Raw genomic sequence first — 19,210 nt, 5'->3', positions numbered from 1 at the left:
GGAAAAAACAAAATGTCCCCAGGTCAAAACTGATATATGACCCCATCAAAAAGTCCCTGGCATCAAAATAGCTGAATAAAAATAGCTACATCAAACAGCTGCACCAAACCTCTCAAATGTTGTAAGAATATAAATTGGCTCAGTGTTTTTGGAAGGTAACTCGGAACATCCATCAAACTTTTAAACAAGACATACTTTTTAAGAACTTGCTCTTTTTAAAGCAGTAGCAATCACACTGCAAAGCTGCACAAATGGAACAGGGAACATTCTTCTACCCTTTGCCCTTCATCAATTTTTAATATTTTGCCACATTTGCTTTTTCATTTTCATATTTCATGGCATAAAACAATATGCAGTATATCACCTGTACATTTTGCATTACATATGCATGTATTAGAGTATACATACACATCTGTCCATTTGTTCGTTTGCTAATTTCCCTCCATCCCACTATCAGAAGAGTCAAGGACATTCTCTCGCTTGACCGTATGGACAACAGATCAGAACACTAAACATTGCAATAATACTTCTATCCACTAAAACCCTCCCCCTTAGTTATGGGAGCTCATCATCAGGTGTCATTTGTCAAATACCATCACTGAAGACAAATGTCTTCCATACAGAAAGTAGTAACAGGTGGTGTGTTATATTTACTGTTCCTGTCTCTTTAGTCTTCTTTAATCTGGAATGGTTCCTTTTTTAAAAAATAAAAATAAAAAGCTCAATAAAAATAGTTTGCTAAATTGTGTGAAGAAGCCAGTTCCCTGATATAGTCTAGAGCCACAGACTTTTGACCAAGGCAAATCCAACTGAGTCCCTGTAAGGTAATGTCTGAGAGTCTGAATTTCCAATAAGCTCCCAGGTAAGGCCCATGTGCTAGTTCACTGACCACACACTGTGTGGTGAAGTCAAATGCTGTTCTACACCACTGCAGGAAGCCACTTGCTTTCCTCTAGGTGAGCCCTACCTGGCAATGTCTCTCTGCTACTCAGCACAGGACAATGATGCTGAGCAGGAATACCTCTAGGGCTTTCTGGAGCCAGCAAATCCAAGACAGAGGAACACATATCACAGAATCAGATTTTTCTTTTTTTTAAGATTTTGTTTATTTATACAAGAACTGGGGTACAGGTCAGGGGCATGGGAGGGTGAAAGAATTCACCAGTGACAGAGTGGGGAGCAGAACAGGCGGACGGACCAAAGACATTGCTGAGGGGAGCAGCAGGCGAGACAGGAGAGGTCTGCTGCGCCATGTGGATAGCTCCCTGGCTGGCCGGGAATCAAACCCACACTGCAGAAGCTGCAGACAGCTTCACAGCATGGTGCTTAACCCGCTGCACCACCAGGGAGGCCCCGAAACAGATTTTTCTGCAGGATATCCATCCCAGATAATTTTGGCCTAAGACAGGGCAAGTATATCTGGAAGGGAATCTTATGCCCATGCTCTGCCTCCTCTACCAGTAGGAACTCTCTCTCTCCTTCAAGAGGTGTACTTCCTCCTCCAGGAAGTCAGCCTGGTTACCTAGCCACTCCAATCTCTTTAGCCTCTGACCTACTACCGTACTGACCATCTGGCTGCACTACTACAGTACTGACCACTGAGCACTCACTTGACTGTATGGAATTGTTGATCCCTCAGCACTATTGCTCTACTTCCACGATTTCTCCTTTGCGATGCACCCCCACCATTCACCATTTGCACGTGTTCAGGGCTAAGTTTATTCCTAAGATTCCCTTTAAGCAGATCCTTCGGTAGTCCTTGTCTGAACCATCTTAGATTTCTCCCGCCCAGCACACGTCGCCCAGTTTTGCCTCCACAGTCAGATCTTCTACACTTCCTAAATTGCCACTGTTTTTATTTACTGAGTCCCTGGCTTTCTGCCAGGACCTTGGACAGCCAGCCCTTCCATCAACCCATCCACCCATGCCTCCATCATCAAGTGCCTATGCCATGCAGGCTCTGGCTGGATTCTGGGAGCAGAATCCATAGCAAAAAGTGATGCAGAATCTTTGCTCAGGAATATAAGAGGTGCTTGTGAGGAGTGACATGGGACCCAGTGGAGCACACCAATTCTTGATGGCACCATGGCAGGCCTCCGCAAACTTGTCATGTGTCACCTCCCCCATGATTATAGTGATCACTGATCATCATCATGCAAATAACAGCAAACATGGCTGAAGCACCCACATCCTCCCTCATGCTGAAATGCCTATGGAATGCTGAGTCTGTCATCTAAAGCTCAGATATGAGCCAAAGTTGTCTTCCAAGCCTTGAATGTAGCACAAACAAGAGAGCTGGGAAGCCACTTAGGAGTCAAAGCTGCCCCTAGAAAGATGATGAGCAACTGGGGGCACCCAACACCTTCGTGAATGGGTCCAGCCCTGGAAATACAGGTTTCCCTGTGCATTTTCCAACTACCCTTCATAAGTCATTTTGCAAAGGGGAACTGTAAATTTCTCCATAAAAAGAAAATCAAGAAATCCAGAGATACCTGTAATAAGTGCACCCTGAGGAAGCACTACACTTGGGGATTGCTACTGCCACCACCATGGTGACCCAGGTCCCCCTGCAATGGTGGGCAGGGGTTCAGGGCACATGGAAACTAAACACAGGGTAACACAATCTCTAATTACTTGAATTATGGTTTCCTGCACAGGCTCTCACAGTCCCATAGCAAATGCCCTGCCCCTGTTTGGGGATGCATTACTTCCCGGATAAGTGACAACAAACATTTTCAAGAAGATTATGACCTATCCCTACCCCTGCTCCAGCAATAAAATGCAGCAAGTACCAATGTATGGTCTTCTCAACATAACATAGTAATCTAAACAGTCAGGCTGTAGTGACCCTGGGACTTCTGCTACCTCCAAACAACATCCATGTCAAAAACAGATTCAGAAAAGACCCTCAACAATAACAAAAAATAGACAAAAAATCCAAACATCCATTTCATCAAACAATATATACAAATGACTAAGAAGCACATGAAAAGCACATCATTAGTCATTAGAGAAATGCAAATAGAAACCACAAGATGCCATTATATATCATCAGAAGGTTCAAATTTAAAAGACTGACAACTGCTGGTGAGGATGTGGCGCAACAGGGACTCGGATGCAGAGCCAGCAAGCAAGACAGCCAGGTGGTACCGCTGCTTTGGAAAACAAACTGGCAGTCTCTCATAAAGTCAAATGTATACTTTCCAAATTCTCCAGCAACTACACTCTTAGGTACTTATCTAAGAGAAATGAAAATCTACTTTTCATTTTGTATCCACACAAAGACACATACGCAGATATTCTCAGTAGCTTTTTTTGTTCAAACAAGCCAAAAGCTAGAAACTAGAAAATGTCTACCAACAGTTGAATGGCTAAACCAACTGTGACATAGCTAGGCAATGGAATACTACTCAGCAATACAAAGGAGGCACCCACTGAGAAAGGCAACAACATGGCTGAGTTGGATGAGTCTCGCATGCATTGTGCTCAGTGAAAGAAGCCAAACAAAGGACTACCTGTTCTATTATTCCATTTAGATGAACTTTTAGAAATGGCAAAACTGTAGAGCCAAATTCAGATCGGCAGTCACCAGAGGTGTAGCCAGCAGGAGTAGAGGGACAGGAATGACACTGAAGGAAAACGAGGGTGATAAAAATATTCTCCATCATGTGTGTATGGCAGCAGGAAAAAAAAAAAAAAACCTCATGGAATTGTACACTTAAAGCTGGTGGATTTTAGTGTATATAAATTATGCCTCAAGAAAACTTATTCAAGAAATGGTTCCAGATTCAAGGAACTATATTCAAATCCAGTGAACTCAGGGCTGACATCCAGTAAGCACAGGCTGCCATAGTCATAGTCATGGAAATACCTGTACTTCTCCTGGCAAATCACCATGCCCCAGGCTCTAGGTACCTTTGTGCTTTAAACTGGCTAGGACTCGATAACCAATGGCCAGTGGGAGACCTCCTAGACCAGCCAAGGTGGACATCCTTCCCAGCAGATCAGTGCCACTTGAACTGGGTCAAAGTTTCATGGAAAAATAGGGGTCCAAAAGACAAAAGCTGCAGGCGAGCCATAGATCTGAGACATACAGCAGGGAAGGGGAGGAGAGGGGACAGAACAGGGGTGGAAGAGCGCAAGGGACTATGGTGACGGTTCACAGGCGCTGTGGTGATGGGAGATTTATGGGGACTACACCTGAGGGAAGATATCAAATATTGTACAAAAATGAACAACAATGTTACAAAAATAAAAAAGGTTTAAAATATAGATGGTGTGGAGCCTGAGCTCCGGAACAGCGAAAGGCTGGCTATGACGCTGCTGGGCAGATGGCCTTCAGATCGTGCCTTCTGAACGGGAGTAAACACTGATTCTTAGGGGAGGAAAGGAATGAAAAATCTTACAATGGTCTGTGGCCTCTCCCTAAGCCTCAGTACGTGAACAGATGCACAGCATGTCTGCGGCACCATTTCTCAGGCTAGGGCTGCTTGGAGCAGTCTCCAAAAAGGGCTCCTTAGCAGAACAAGAATGAGAACATGGTTGAGAAGCACAGGATTAACTATAGAACTCGATGACAGAGTGTCGGGACACCACAGAGCCAGCCCCCAGGCCCAAGTGTGGAATTCCCACCTGGCAGGCGTACCCATGCAGAGGGTCCCTGACTCGGCATAGCAGGGTGGCACAGTTGGCGGGGAGAATTATGAAGTGGGGAACGGCCATCCAGGCCCCTGCGATCCTTCTTTATGGGACCCCCTTCCTGGAAACCCATCACTCTCCTTCCTTTCAACCAACTCAGCAAACCCTCACTGGCGTGCCCACCAGGGCAGCACCTGCTAAGCCCAGACCAGCAAGTGGGCTACAACCAGGACTCCACAGAGAGGCTGGCAGGGAGAAGAGTAAGAATCCAAGGACTTCCACTCTTCTCTGCCGTCCTCTTAGCCTTCTGGAGCCCACGGTGGCAGCACTTCGGTGGTTTTCTGCTGGTGTAAAGTAAATGAAGACAACTTCCAGATGAGAAGAAATCCAGCACTGTGGCGGAGTCCCGGCTTCATCAAGCTCAACCGAGCCAGAGCGTCCTTGGGAACAGCTTGCTCTGTGCACTTATACATTATGACAATACTATAATTGTTCTTTCAGTCTTTTCCAGATATTTAATAACAATGTGAAGCGGGAGTCGCAAAGGTCAGCCCTACTGTAGAATGAGCTTTGTTCTTATTGTCCTTTTCTGAATAGCGTCTTCCGTTTGCCAAGCGGTTCCATGCCAGTGAGCCCTGATGGTGAGGACTGGTGTTGTTACAGAAGCTGCACCACCTACTCAGGGCAGAATAGTCTAGTTGGCTAAATGGTCCAGTGCCACTGTCTATCCACATCATCTGCATAAACGCACACTCAAGCACAGACACAGACATGCACACACTGGACGTCCCCTTGGTTCCTCCTGTGCTCCCCACAGCTATGAGCCAAGCATAGAAAGGCTATCAACTGTCAAGGCAGAAAAAACAGGTGATATTCATAACTGGCACACCCATTTGGCAATTACTCTCTCTGTCTAGGTAGGAAGTGAAATCTCCTACTACCTCTGATGAGTATCAGAGTGACATATCTATGTTAATAAAAGAAGCTTTCTTTAAATTTATTCTAAAAGGGAACAATAGTTGACATTTCATTTCAGGATTCCACAGCATGTGAGACTGGAGCATGGGCTGGGGCAGCCGCACCCTGAGCGCCATCTCTCCTTGGCAAGTTCCAGCTTCCTGCCCCACCTGAAGGCAGTCATTTAGCCTCTCTCAGCCTCAGCTGCCAAATCCATAAAATGGACTTAATTTACCACCTGTCTGAAGACAGGACTCTCCTCCAATGCTGAGATCTGGGATTCTCTCTCTGAACACCTGTACCAGAGGACAGTGCTCAGGAAGCAATGGGTTACAGCACATTTCGTGCAAGGGGCATTTAGAAGTCTGTATCCTCAGCTGGGGTGGGCAGGAATTGCACTGTAATTCGGAGCCCACATGACATGAGTAGCCGGCTTCGTGTCTGAGCAGGGCTTGGTTGGGTAACTCAGGCACCCGTAAAAGAGGGTGATGTTGCCCTGGCTGTCTGTGTCAGAGAGCAGCTTTGTACCTAATCCTGAGGGTATGATAGTTGCTAAGGAACCATTGAGATGCAAATGAATTGGCAAATACTTAGCAGCAAGATATCAGAAAAGGGTGGGGAGGAGATGTTCTGAACAAGTTAGTCAGGTGAGTGAAAGGAAAATTACTTTCTTCTGATTGGAAAAAGAAAACCATGGGTTTTCATGCAGAGCAGCGGCATTGTGCTACTGTGTTAAAAAAAAAAAATAAAACTGTTCTTTTTCTGCTTGGCTGGGAGTAGAGGAAAGTTGGATCCAAGAGCGGGGAAGTAGAAGGGCAAATGGAGCCTCCCTCTGATGAACTCTAAGCAGATTTTAGATGCCTTACTCTCAAATGAGAGACATCTAAGCTGTGAAGGGACGAGTCTACAGGGGACTTTGAAGGTCTGCCATGTTATACAACTCTCAAAACCTACACAAAAAGTAGACCCAAAACTTTGAACAATGTTCTACTGATGCAAAATGGAAATTCCAGATGAGACTAAACCATGATCGATAATGGGGAGGAAATGAACCATCTCATTCTGCATATGAGCTGGCAATTCTTACATTCTTGCTCTCCCCTGGACATCCAATGTAAATGCACCGATTAAGCTTAGATGTTCTGGTATCTGCTGGAAACCAGAAAGGAATAAGTAGAGCTTCTCACTCATTGTTTTTTCATCTTGCTTCCTTCAAATTCTAGTTGAGATACCCTTGTCTTAAAATCACTTTGCCTTAAACCAAACACCTCTACTATATGCCTATTCATCACTTTGAGTTAGATCATGATGCTCAGGAATATATCTTATATTCTTATCAGGAAAGAAGTGCCATCTGTTTTCTGCCAGGACCTTGCTTGACACAAACACAAAACTAAGGAATGATAAAAGAGAGACTATGACAACATTGGTTTCCCAACTGGTGTCCAGGCTTAACAGGTGCCAATAACCTTTGCTTTCCTCCAGCTCAAGTTGCACGGTGTCTCTGCAAGCAAGATATGGCTTGATGGAGAACTCTGGGTGTCTATATTCATGAGGCAGAGAAAAAAAAAAAGGACCATCGGGCTTGTTTCTCATTCCTGTCTACTCCCACCTTTGATAGACTTCTACCCATCCTATCTGTCTCTGACACTCTATCTGCTCTCTTACACACACACGCACAACACACACACACTGCCTTTCTCAAATATTTCCATTGGAAGTATGACCCTCTCGTTTAGTTGATTTTAGCGCTGCTGTGTAACTATTACACTATCTCTATCAAACTCCATTCAACCCCCTACTACAGCTTGCGGTTTGCATGGCTGTCTCCCCCACCAGTCTGATGATCAGTGAGTTCCTTGAAGGAAAGACTGTGTCTCCTTTACCTTCATGTATCCAGTTTCCAATACAAATATTCTCATGTAGATGCTCAATAAATGTGTTCTCTATGAGCAGTAATGAAACGAATGGCTTCTAAGCAGTCATTTCTGCTCTCTGCTCCACTGTTCATTACCACTTGTAGAATTTGGGCTCTCAAGTCTGGGAGTGGCTCACCCATCCCTTGGATAGCATGGGATGGGTGTATCATCCCTTAAAAGCAGTTTATTCTACCCTGGTTCAGTTTAGTGGAAAAGGATTTTGTAATCCAGCCCAAATCTATCTCCCATCCAGAGTTAAGTTAAGCCTCTTGGGCAAGATTGTCCTTTAAGTATCCACAGAGAGGCTCTTCCCTTCCGCGCTCTCTCTACCCTTCTAAAGCTTTAAGTTACTCAAATTGCACCTTCACCCTTAATCATATCACTGTTTACTCTGTTTACAATACTTTCCTGAAAGTGTATTATACTTTGTTTTCCTTTTTTGATGTTTAATAAAATATATTTTGGGCCTCCTGGTGGCGCAGCGGTTGAGAGCTGGGATGCGAAGCTGCCCGCAGCCTCTGCGGCGCCAGTTCGATCCCAGGCTGCTCCCCGGCCACCGGAGGAGGGTCCCGCATGGCGCGCAGACCTCTCCTGCCACCCGCTGCTCCCCTCAGCAGTATGCTTTGGTCCTTCTGCCTGCTCTGCTCCCTGCTCTGGCTCTGGTGAATTCTCTCACCCTCCCTCCCTTCTGACTGTACCCAGTGCTTGTATAAATAAATAAATAAATCTTTTTAAAAATAAAATATATTTTATTGAAACATTTTTTTCTCCAATTCTACTGAATACAAGTTACAAGTTACAAATTAATAGTTCTGATAAACTTGAACCACTTTCTTTTCATGAGCACAATAAGAACAAAATATAACCATATACTTTCTTACAACCTACTTTGCTGGGACGTCTCATAAGGAATCTTAGATTGAAGTCTTAATGACTGTCTGCCCTCTAAGACGTTCCCAAGGGTTGGGGCATTTCCTGACACATCATAGGAGGTTAATATATATATTTCTTAACTGTGAAATGAATGAGCTGCTATGCCGCCTCTGCCTCCTCAGCCTTCCCCTGAGCCCTCTCCAGTTTCTCTAAGCCATTTTCCTCTCTAACTTCTCCTGGGATATTTTACTTCTCAAACATTGCATAACAGAAAAAAACCCAACTTAATTCTTTTAAACAAAAGCAACATTTATTTTGCTCATAATTTGCAATTTAAACAGGGCTCGGTGAGGAAAACCTCTCTTCCCACTCAGAGTCAGCAGGGATGACTCAAAAGATGAACCCACTTCCATCTGCAGACTCGCTCACTCGATATCTAGAATTGGATGCTGGTGTGAGCTGTGTGAGAGCTGGGACCTCTTCACATCACCTGGGTTTCCCCAACAAAGCGGCTGGGTCACGAGGACAAGTATCCGAGCACAGAGTCAGGCAGCAGCTGTAGCATCTGCTATGATCTCGCCTCCAAAGTGGTGCAGGATCATAACTGCCACAGTTTATCCATTAGGGTGACTCAGAAGACCAGCCAACATGCAAGGGCAGAGGAATTAGGATCCACATTTTGATGAGAAGATTATCAAAAATTTGCAGACATGTTTAAACTCCCATGTCACAAATCACTTCAAGTTTTTAAGTGTTTGGTTGATCTTTTCTTTCTTTTTATTCATTAGTTCAACACACACCTATTGATACCAACCAGGTGATGTGCCACATGCTGGGGATACCTTGACAATTAAGACTGAACCCCATCCTTCAAGGGCTCACAGGGATATGGGATACCCAGCAAAGTCAACACTCAGCCACACATCAGTGTGGACTGAACTTCCACAAAGGGAGACAAAAGTGGCAGTGGTGGGTGGAGCCCAGAGGGCCACCTAGAATGACCTGGACTGAGAAGAAGACTTCCAGGAGGAGGTGGACATTGTGGCACATTCTAAAGATTAACTGAGGGTTAGTCAAAGAAAGCTTGGCAACACAATAAGAGCAAGCAGCGGTAGACCCAGAAGGAACAGCAGCAAAAGATAAATTTGGGGACCCTGAACATATGGGGGAAAAGAAAAGGGGACAGTCATGGTGCATGTACCTATACAGTGTGCCTCTGTGTCTATGCAGAGTGGAGAAAGAAGGAGTACCAGGAGGCGCAGCTGGGCAGGAAGTGGAAAGCAAAAAGACCCAGATTGTAAAGGGCCTTGCATGGGTCCCAGAGGTTCTGGAGAGCTAGAAGAGATGCATGCACATGGTGCCCAGGGCAAACCCAAATACCCAGGTATGGTCTGAACCCAAAGCATGGTCTGACCAGTGCCCTCCACAGACCTCTGGGCACCTACTCACAACTCTGCAGATTATGTGATGATGATACCAAGACCCATTTTCTTCCCCAAACCTTAGGCCATGTGCTCCACTATGCAGACCACTTGGCTGAATGAGCACAGGTCCGAGTGCATGGCTGGCTGGACTCCCCTCTGCTCTCCCAGTAAGGCTCCTCCTCTCTGTCCCCACCCCCACCCCAAGCTTGCTACCTAGCTCCAACCTCAGCATCAGTGAAAAAGCCAAGGGCAAAGGTCCCTACCTTGATATGCTGGAAAAATAGCAAGAGGAAAACAACAGAACAATTAACTGCAGGGCCCAGCTGCCTCTCACAGATAAGGCATTTTCTCTGCGACCACTGTCAGTGAAGCTGCATGTAATTATTCCAGCTCTCCTGTTCAGCCCTTTCTATGGTCATGGGCTCAGGGGCCTGGCCACTGTCCAGTGAGACTAGGATACAGAGGGGTTCTCTCTTCCCCATCCTCCCAGACGTCCTCCCAGACTCAAATCCGATGCTAAATCCTCCTGACATGGTGTTGTCTGTACCTGCAGATGGGTGGAAGCAACACAGTCCCAGGCAGGCTCAGGGAGGTCCCCAAAAGTGACTTCTCCTCTTGAAGGTGGGCTTGCAGAATCCTGCACAGCAACACTGCACCCCACAGACACCCCCACCACTAGTGTCAGAGACAGATGCCAAACCACAACCATCCAAACAACCAACTCATCAAAGACAAGAGCTCCACGCACATGGAGCAAAAAGAAAATCAATAATGACCTCAGAGGGGGTCTGATGTGTGCGGCACATGGAAAAAGCAAAGTGCGTACAGGACAATGCAAAGGGAGAAAGATAGAGGTTTTCTTCCAGTTGGGGGTACAGGTAGGGCAGTTCTAGAGAGCAGAGGGGAGCCTGGCCCTGGGGACTTGAGCCTGGAGACCACTGCCTAGTACTGTCAACAGCCCCTGGTAAGGCAGTGACTACAGAACTGGTGCTCACTAAGTGTTCCCTTACCTAATTCCAGGATAATGTTAAATGGAAAAGGCACTCAAATGGGAGGCAGAGACCTAGGGAGTTTATCCAACTTTAACCCATCAAAACTAAGATTTGAATCTTAGCTGTTCAGTCAGTAACTTGCCCTCTCAAATCATCAAATCCTCCACCGGTAAAATGGGAGGACAAATGCTTGGACATTAAAACAAATAAAGGGACCAGTACCTAGTAAATGCTCAGTGGATATGGGAGGGAGCTTAGTCTATTCTTGACTCTAGCACTGCCAGGCTATAGGATTTCTGGAAAGTCTCTTCCTTTCCCAAAAACTTGTCAGAGACACAGCTGACAGGGGTCAGCTCCCTGGAGCTTAAAGGATCCCAGACTCAGTCTCAGTGACCTCAGAAACTAGTGCAGGTAAGCTACAGCCTGGGGCCTCTTGCTTGCTCTGCTTGTCTCCTCCCCTCCTGACCACCTGCCTCTGCCCATTTCTCTGCTCATTATCACCTCTGCTGGGGGGTGGAGAAGTAGAGCAAGAAGGTTAAATTCAAATCAGTCATTTTGTCACTTGCTGCCAGGAAGCAGGAGGGAAGAGAGGAGAGATGCAGGGCCTCAGGTGCAATCTGTGGACAGAAATGAGTCCTGGTAATTCTCCGGAAATTTCCTATGTGTTTCCATGTTGGCCCAGTTCTGCTAGAGAACTCTGGGGGAACTTTCTATGTGGGGACAGAGTGGCCTCCTTAAGGAGCTGCTAATGGTACTGTCTGCAGGTACCGGGATTTCACCTAACCTGGAGAAACATCTGTACAGGTGACAGAAAGGGAGAAGGGGGCAGGGCCTTCTTCATTATCACCTTTTTTCCCTTTTAGCAAAGGGGTTGGACTGAAGCCTGAGCCATAGCAGGGCCAGTAGAGTGCAGTGAAGGTCCCATAAGTCGTCAGCTCTGGACATTCTCCCCGCAAAGCCCAGTAACGCTCTGTGTTTGTTGGAAGCCAGTGAGCAGGAGGATATGATTCACCAGGTGAGTCTGCTGGTGACACTGTACATTCTCATTCACAAATTAGCTAGAGGGACACATACTGTCAGTTGCACTGAGGCACTTGCCATAAGATTTCCCCAAAGACTGGTGGAGATATGGTCCCAATACTGTCTACACCACCTGCCCAGGTCTGGACCTGCTGCTGGTCAGGAGGATGTCAGAGAGCTAGGTCTTGGGAAGGGCCTGAGGCTGAGACACTTCTCGATGCTGACCAAGCTCACCCTCACTGATCTCAGCTACCTTGTGTCCTGAGTTGCCCCCTACAGAACCTTTATGAGCCTAAGAGGATCCATATCCCACAATTATCCAGGGGGTCACCATGCCCAGATTGAATTTTATCTACTATTGCACAGCCCGTCTACTTCTGCCACTGTTTTGACCCTAAGGTTTGTCCCCACCCAAACCCCTACTACCCTTTCCAGCAAAGGACCCCTCCCCTAGTCTGAGTAAACAATGAGGAAGCCGAGACACAGGAAGATTCTGGTGAGGGAACCAATCATGCATCGGGGTGTCTGAGGTCAGAAGGAAAGCAGTCCTCCATGAGCCAAGAAGAAGCAACCCTGCCAGCCGAGTGTCCCTGGAAAGTGTGTTCCCATTTTTCCAACTTCTAGAGAAGTGGTCACAAAAGCCAGTGAGCTGCTTTAAGCACCAGGTCTCAAGGTTCTTTGATGGAGCTGGTGACCCTGACCCATCCACTCAGTGGCCCCTCTCAACGCAGTCAAACCCTCCTCTGACCCAGGGCCTCCACCATCGCTGCAATTGAAATGGAATCTGCAGGAGCTAAGGAATGGCTCATGCAAAATTTTGCTCTTAAATATGAAATCTCTCCCAGGGCATTACTTTATTATTATAGTAATTTCCTCAGAAGGGCAGGCATCCAAAGCTCTGTTTCTCCACCACCTTTGGAGATATGAAAATCTAATAGAAATATTCAGGCTGTTTAATCTACTGCACTAGCTACTGGCTAGCGCAGAAGAGGAAGGCATAAAGGAGGTCTTCCAAGGAAGCAGACTCCTGGAATCCAAGTAGAAAGATTGCTTGAGCTGGTCAGGGCTGGGGGGACAAGGAAGGGTTCTGTGTGCCCCCTCCACTGCCCCCAGATGCATTAGGATACCCAGGCCCATTTCCTTTGGGGACACTGGTCTGTGGTCATTTCTTCCTTGGGAGAGCTGGGAGGCAGGGGGAGGAGCAAAGATGCTTCTAGTCCTTAGCAGCAGCCATGCAAAGGACATGTTGGGGGGACGGATAAGGGTGGGAGCAGGGAGGAAGGACAGGAAGCCACATGTAAACTGGTGTGAGTCAAAGTGTTGGTATCACCCAAACACTTCCCTCCTCTCTTCTCCCACAACCATGGAGACTTGGAGTGCCCAGTCATCAGACGGGTACACCATGGTCAGTGGTGGAGTCAGCACCAGAATCTTCCTGCCCATGATTTAGGCTGGTAAGAACCCTGCCTTATACAAAGCCTACAAAAGGGATGCAGTAAAACAGAATGTTTATGAACACGGACTCCACAACTGACTGCCCTGGCTCAAGTGCAGGCCACTTGCTGCCTGTATAACCTTATCAAGCCACTTAGCTCCTCTCTATCTCAGTTTTCTCACCTGAAAACTAGGAAAGGCTGGGCCTCCCCGGTGGCGCAGCGGTTGAGCGCTAGGTTGCGAAGCTGCCCGTGGCCTCTGCGACGCCAGTTCGATCCCCGGCTGCTCCCCGGCCACCGGAGGAGGGTCCCACATGGCGCGCAGACCTCTCCTGCCGCCCGCTGCTCCCCTCAGCAGTGTACTTCGGTCCTTCTGCCTGCTCTGCTCCCTGCTCTGGCTCTGGTGAATTCTCTCACCCTCCTGAGCTTCTTACTGTACCCAGTGCATGTATAAACAAACAAACAAACAAATAAATAAAACATGCCTCTATATCAAAAAATAATAAAAAATAAAATAACAGATTGTAGAGTTTTAAAAAAAAAAAAAAAAAACTAGGAAAGGCTCACTGATAAAACACAGTACCTAACTGACAAGGTTACAGGAATTAAGTGATTTACTTTATGTGAAGCACCTAAGACAGCATGTAGTGTTAAGTGTTAATAGCAGCAGTCCACAAATATGTTGACGCCTGCCTCTGAATCTCTGAAGTCCTTGCTCCACAATGCAGGGACCCAGGCCATTCTGACTCAGTAACTGTAAAGTGGAAAGAGACCAGCCCCAGATTAGAACCATTTCCCCAAGCTTGCAGGAAGCACCTGCATCAGGATCTTCTGGGAGGCCAGAATGCAAATTTTCAGGGCCCAACCAGGCAGGATGAACTCTGAGGTTAGATTCCCGGAATCCACAGCAAATTGCCTAGGAGTCATGAGGATCTGTCAAAATCACCTCCACCCTTTGCTCAAGCTGGAAGAACTCTCTGCTCCTGAATCTTAGTGTTACCAAGAATTCTCAGAGATTAGCTGTAGAGGACTTTTCAAATTTAATAATATGAATGTATCTTTGATGTTAATGGCATCTTTACTTTTAAACTAGTACAAGTATATCCTCATAATATTTGTTACTTGTCCCAAATCCAAGGATAAGCATCATGGCCCACTGCACAAAGGAGGTCACTATGGCCAGGGCACCGGTGATTTTCCCGAGAGAGAGAGTAGGGAGGTGACAAAGTCAGGTGGCCCATATGGCTATTAGAGCTCTCTATCTCCACCCACATTCATTCCAGCACCATCCACATGGCCAGACCCTGGTACTGATCCTACAACTCCTTCCACTGCCCCAAGCTCGAGAAACTCAGTCAATCCAACTAGAGAATCAAGAAGTTCCACTAGATGGGGGCTCACATGCTAGAACCAGAGACAGTGCTGTGTGGTCCCCCGACACCACTCTTCTTGGGTCTAATTTGCTTTATCAAAGATAGTTTCTCAATGGCAACAATTTAATACAGTGTCATATAATGCCTCTGTCTTTTTCCAAAATATATCTTGGTAATTGGGACTCACCCTTGTGAGGGGCAAGGTAGGGGTGCTGATATCTGAGTCTGGGTCTGCACAGGTCAACCAAAGGCAGGAGGGGTTGGGGCAGGATCCTGTGTGTCCTAGCAGGCCATCCCCCCTGGGCATCACTACTGCCGGCAGTTCATCTCTGCCAACCCAGAGGGTGCAGGCCAGGGCGCGGCCCAACCTTTGCAGCTGTTTACGTAGCTAAATCTTCTTTCAAGCAATTGTCCAGCACAGTGTTGCCCCTGCCTCACTGGCATTCCACTCACTGGCTTGCAGGGGTCCCTCCACAAACACTGAGTAATAGCCACCTTTTCACAATGAAGCACAGAAAATACAATCAGCTAGTGGATAGAATTTTCTTATATTCACTTTTCTCTCCCAGACATTTTTTTTAAATCTTTGGCGCCTGCTACTGCTTGGAGGCTCATGCACACACTCAGGGACACCCAAAATAGATGTATGTGCAGCAAACAAATATGAACAGAAAATACGGACAGCCAGGCACTGTCTGGCCTGTTGCAAACCTGTGGGTTGAGGATAGGAGGTTTCCACCATGGGCCTGTAATGCAGACGTGACAATAGCATGCCATTGAATTATAAGGTGAGGTATGCCACAAAGGTGTACAGCAACTCAGGCAGGCATTCATGCATCAGCAATTCCTATGGAAAACCAATTTGTTAAGACATGAGGAATCTACCACTAAATCAAACACATGTGCACATTTAGGGTGCCAAGGCCAAAAACGTCACTCCATTCCACACCAAAGAGCAGATCTCCAGGGAGGGCTCTAGTCAGCCAGAGTCCCAGGACTGAGGCCCCCCGCAGGTATATGCCGCATTCTCAGACACCAAAGGGGTGAGGCTGGAGGATGCTAAGAGCCAAGAGCCGGCAGTAATTCGGATTGCTGGCTCCCAGAAGAGGCAAGATATTAAGTCCCAGTCTGCCCCTCTCGGAGGGCGAGATGGCTCTTGACAGCTGCTACAGAAGCATCTCAAGAAAAGCCCAGGTCTCCAGATCCTGTTCCAAAGGCTACAAGTCAGAGGGCAGCTTGGAGAATGCTGGCAGTTGCCTTCCCTCCGTAGATGGCCACAGCCTATTCTCAACAAGCCCACAGAGTGAAAAGATGTGGAGTTGAAGAGGCAGTTGTGGGGTTCTGTGTGCAGAGGGTCAGAGGGTGTCAGTGTCCTTTTCTCACACCTGCCCTGCTCCCTTGGAATACAGACTTTAAAAGCCCCAGAGAGCCTTTTCCCTGTGGTGCCATCTCCCTCCCCACCAAGCAGAGCGCCTGGAAGGGGGGAGGGGAGGCAAGAGGCGAGAACAGGCATGCTCTTTCAGCGTGGATTTTCCACACTCCAGGTCAACCAGCTCCTGCCCTGCTTCCTTCCACACAGGCAGGTCTTATAAGGCCCTGCCTGCAGCTGGCCACATCTCATGGCTGTCATTTTCCCAGCCTGGCTGAAGTCCTGCCTGGTCTTGGGCTGCTTTCCCCAGGTGATAAGACCCCCACTAATATTACAACAGAGGCCCCTCCTCTGGAGAAAGAAGAGAGAGACGCATAAGTGCCTAACCAGCAAGGAGAAGCACCCCTTGACACAGCCGACTTTGGGAGGGAGGTGCCATCTCTGCAGGCAGCTCATTGATCCACTTTTCTGATAATTATTCCCCACTCATCACAAACAGAATGACGCTGGCCCCAGCGCAGCCAGGCAGGCGGGAAGGAGGCTCTGTGTGCGTGGAGAGTAGAAAATGAACCTGCCTGTGTTCACTGGAGGAGAGGAAGGAGTGAATGGTGTGTACTATCCCTGCGCACTGAGCAGGGACAACGGGGGCTGCTTTAATATTCTGCTGAACGTGGCATTTCTATTAACCCTTACAGGAGCGATTTCCAGCCCAGAGTCAGGTTCCTTCCTGCCAGGCCACTGGCAAAGTTTCCAAGGGCTGGAAGCAGAGGAAAGCCACAGTTCCCACACTGGCAGCTTCAGATGACCTGGGTGAAGGACCTATACACAGATCTGGGCACCCACACAGGCGCCCCGGGGACAGAGAGCTCTGATAAGATAAGCAGGGGTCTAGGGAGGAAACTGCGGAGCAGGCATCTAGACACCCGGGTGTATCCCACATATTTGACTCTCCAAATAATTCTGCTTGCTTAATATGTGGCCCCCTCATCCATGGAAAACTCAAAAGATCACACTCCCAGACTGAACACCTATCTGCTCCCTGAGGCTCAGCCCCTGACGCTTAGAGGGGACACAAAGGGTAGAGGAAGTGACTAGCACCCCAGTGCTGGAAAGTCTCGTCTTGATTCTATCGCCTTTGCAAATGCTCCTTCACCCAGGCTGTCCTGGGGGGTTTGGGGGTGTACATCCCGTGCACATCCTTTCTATTTCAACCGCTCCCACTCTTGCCCCTCAATGAGTCAAACCCCACACATCCCTGCTCCGGGGTGCTGAAACCGCGCTCTATCTAGTCCCTTGCACGCCCCCCAAAACCCCTTCCGCACAAAGACCAGCAGCCTGAAAGGGCAGCGAGAGGCGGAGCTCAGACAGAAAGACTCCTTCCGAAAGCCAGCCACAGCTTTCTAGGCATTAATCGCCGCACCCCCGCGCCACCACCAGCACCCAGGCGGGATGTGGTGATCTTACCCAAAGGCGAGGGATCTTAGCCCCGCCTGGGGCCACGGATGCCCCAGTTTCGCTCAGACGAGGGCCGCGTTTTCTGGAGGGGTCAGGGGTGCTGAACCCCAGTATTTGGAGGCAGTTTCCGCTGGGCAACCGGTAGCAGTTTGGCGAGGAACCGATTCAGCCAACACTGCGAGCTCCCAGCTCGGAGCGCCGCGCAGGCGGCCGAGCTGTGCCCCTTGGGGGCGGTGTCCCCAGCGGAGTTGCACGCCGCGCCGGACTTGGGGAAGCGGGCCGGGCAGCAGAGCTGCGGCGGCGCATCGCCCCCAAGAGTTGCTTCCAGCCTGGCAACTCCAACTCCGTTCTGGGCCGAGCTGTGTTCCCAGGCGGGCCGCCGCCACCGCTCAACCGAGAGGAACTGGGGGCGGGCAGAGGGGGCGGGAGGCGCGGAGCGGGGCAGGGATTTCCCACAGGGATTCGCGAGCGCCACGGAGCGCCGGGGCTCCCCGCTGCGCCAGGCTCGGTGCCCGCCGGGAGCTCTTTTCCGGTCACCACTGGCGGCACCGCCAGAGCTCTAGGAGCAGGGGAACTGTCAATGCCTGTCGGCCCCCGCCGCAGAGTCTCCCTTCCAGGGGTGGAGAGACGCCGGGCGAGTTGAGCAGGACCGACCACCCAGCCCGCCCCGGTCCTAGACTCAAAAGGCGACGCAGGTGTCCACCTCGTCCTGACTGACGAGGGAGAGGTGCAGCCCCCACCTGCCCAGCCCACCACGCTGTCATGCCCAAGGGCATGGCTTAGAAACTCGGCGCCTCTCCTACGGCGGCTGCTTGCAGGGCACTGGGGCAGAGCTCTCCAGCCGCCGCGCGCTGCGCCGCCCGCCGAGCCCAGAGTTCTGACGCCCGCGGACCCGGGGCTGGGGAACAGGAGAGGCGGCGCGCGGCCGCCCTCGCGCTTCCGTGCCCGGGATAGGGAGGGAGCGGTCAGACATCCGCGCTCCAGGAGCCGGGCGGCCTCGGGCGCCCGCGCTCCCCGAGCACCCAGCTCGGCCCGGAGCGGAGGAGCCTGCACTGCAATGCAGCCGGCTCGGCGCTCTGGGGCCGGGGCTGCGGGAGACGCGCTCGGCCAGGGAGCGCTGGGGCGCGGGAGTCAGGGGGCTCCGGCAAGCAGCTGCGGGGGGACGAGTCAGCCGAGGGCGCGCCGGTGGGGGCCGCCTCAGCCTCGCGCTCGGCAGTGGCGGAGCCTCCCAGACATTGTTGCCCTCGGGTCGCGGGATGTGGGCGACGCGAAGCCGCCGGAGAAGCCCCAGGGATCCAGGAGCTCGCCGCCAACTTGTTCCGCGCAGGGTACGTTACCTTCCATCGCGGCCACTGCGGATGCCAGGAGGAGCAGCAGCAGACAATCCAGGGCCATCGCCGGCCGACGGCTCCCAGGCGGAGCCCGAGCCGAGGCGGCCGCGCGGGGAGGGCGCCGCGTCCCGGGGCGCCGCTGCGCTCCCCGCGGGTGGCTTCTCCGTATCCTTTCGCGCTCTGGCTGGGACCGGACTCCCCGGAGTGCGGCGTGGGCGTGGGCGGGAGTGTGCGCGCGTGCGGCGGTGCGGGCGCGCGTGGGTGTGGGTGTGCATGTGTATGTGTGTGTTTATGGGAGAGGTGGGTGTGTGCGTGTGTGTGAGAGAGAGGGCGAGGGCGTGCGAGCTGGGGAGAGCGCGCGAGTGCGTGTGCGTCCTGGTGTCACATTGCGAGCTACAGCCGAGCCTACGAGAGCACCGAGCCGGC

The 19,210-nt window shown here is 49.8% G+C and overlaps 1 protein-coding gene across 2 annotated transcripts in view; it reads right to left on the bottom strand.

The window, feature by feature from the left end:
- Positions 1-18,848, bottom strand: part of EPHB1 (EPH receptor B1) — a gene marked incomplete at both ends in the record, with an annotated part of 419,149 nt that extends 400,301 nt beyond the window's left edge. For both annotated transcript variants that reach the window (XM_084232252.1, XM_084232253.1), the window contains one exon: positions 18,791-18,848. In XM_084232252.1, the coding sequence (XP_084088378.1) occupies positions 18,791-18,848 (58 nt within the window). The remainder of the gene's footprint in view (positions 1-18,790) is intronic.
- Between the last annotated feature and the right edge of the window lie 362 nt (positions 18,849-19,210).

The sequence above is a fragment of the Talpa europaea genome, assembly GCF_964194135.1.
Source record: "Talpa europaea genome assembly, chromosome: 4".
NCBI lineage: Eukaryota > Metazoa > Chordata > Mammalia > Eulipotyphla > Talpidae > Talpa > Talpa europaea.
The sequence above is the reverse complement of the archived record's forward strand: the minus strand, read 5'-3'. Positions and strand labels throughout refer to the sequence as shown.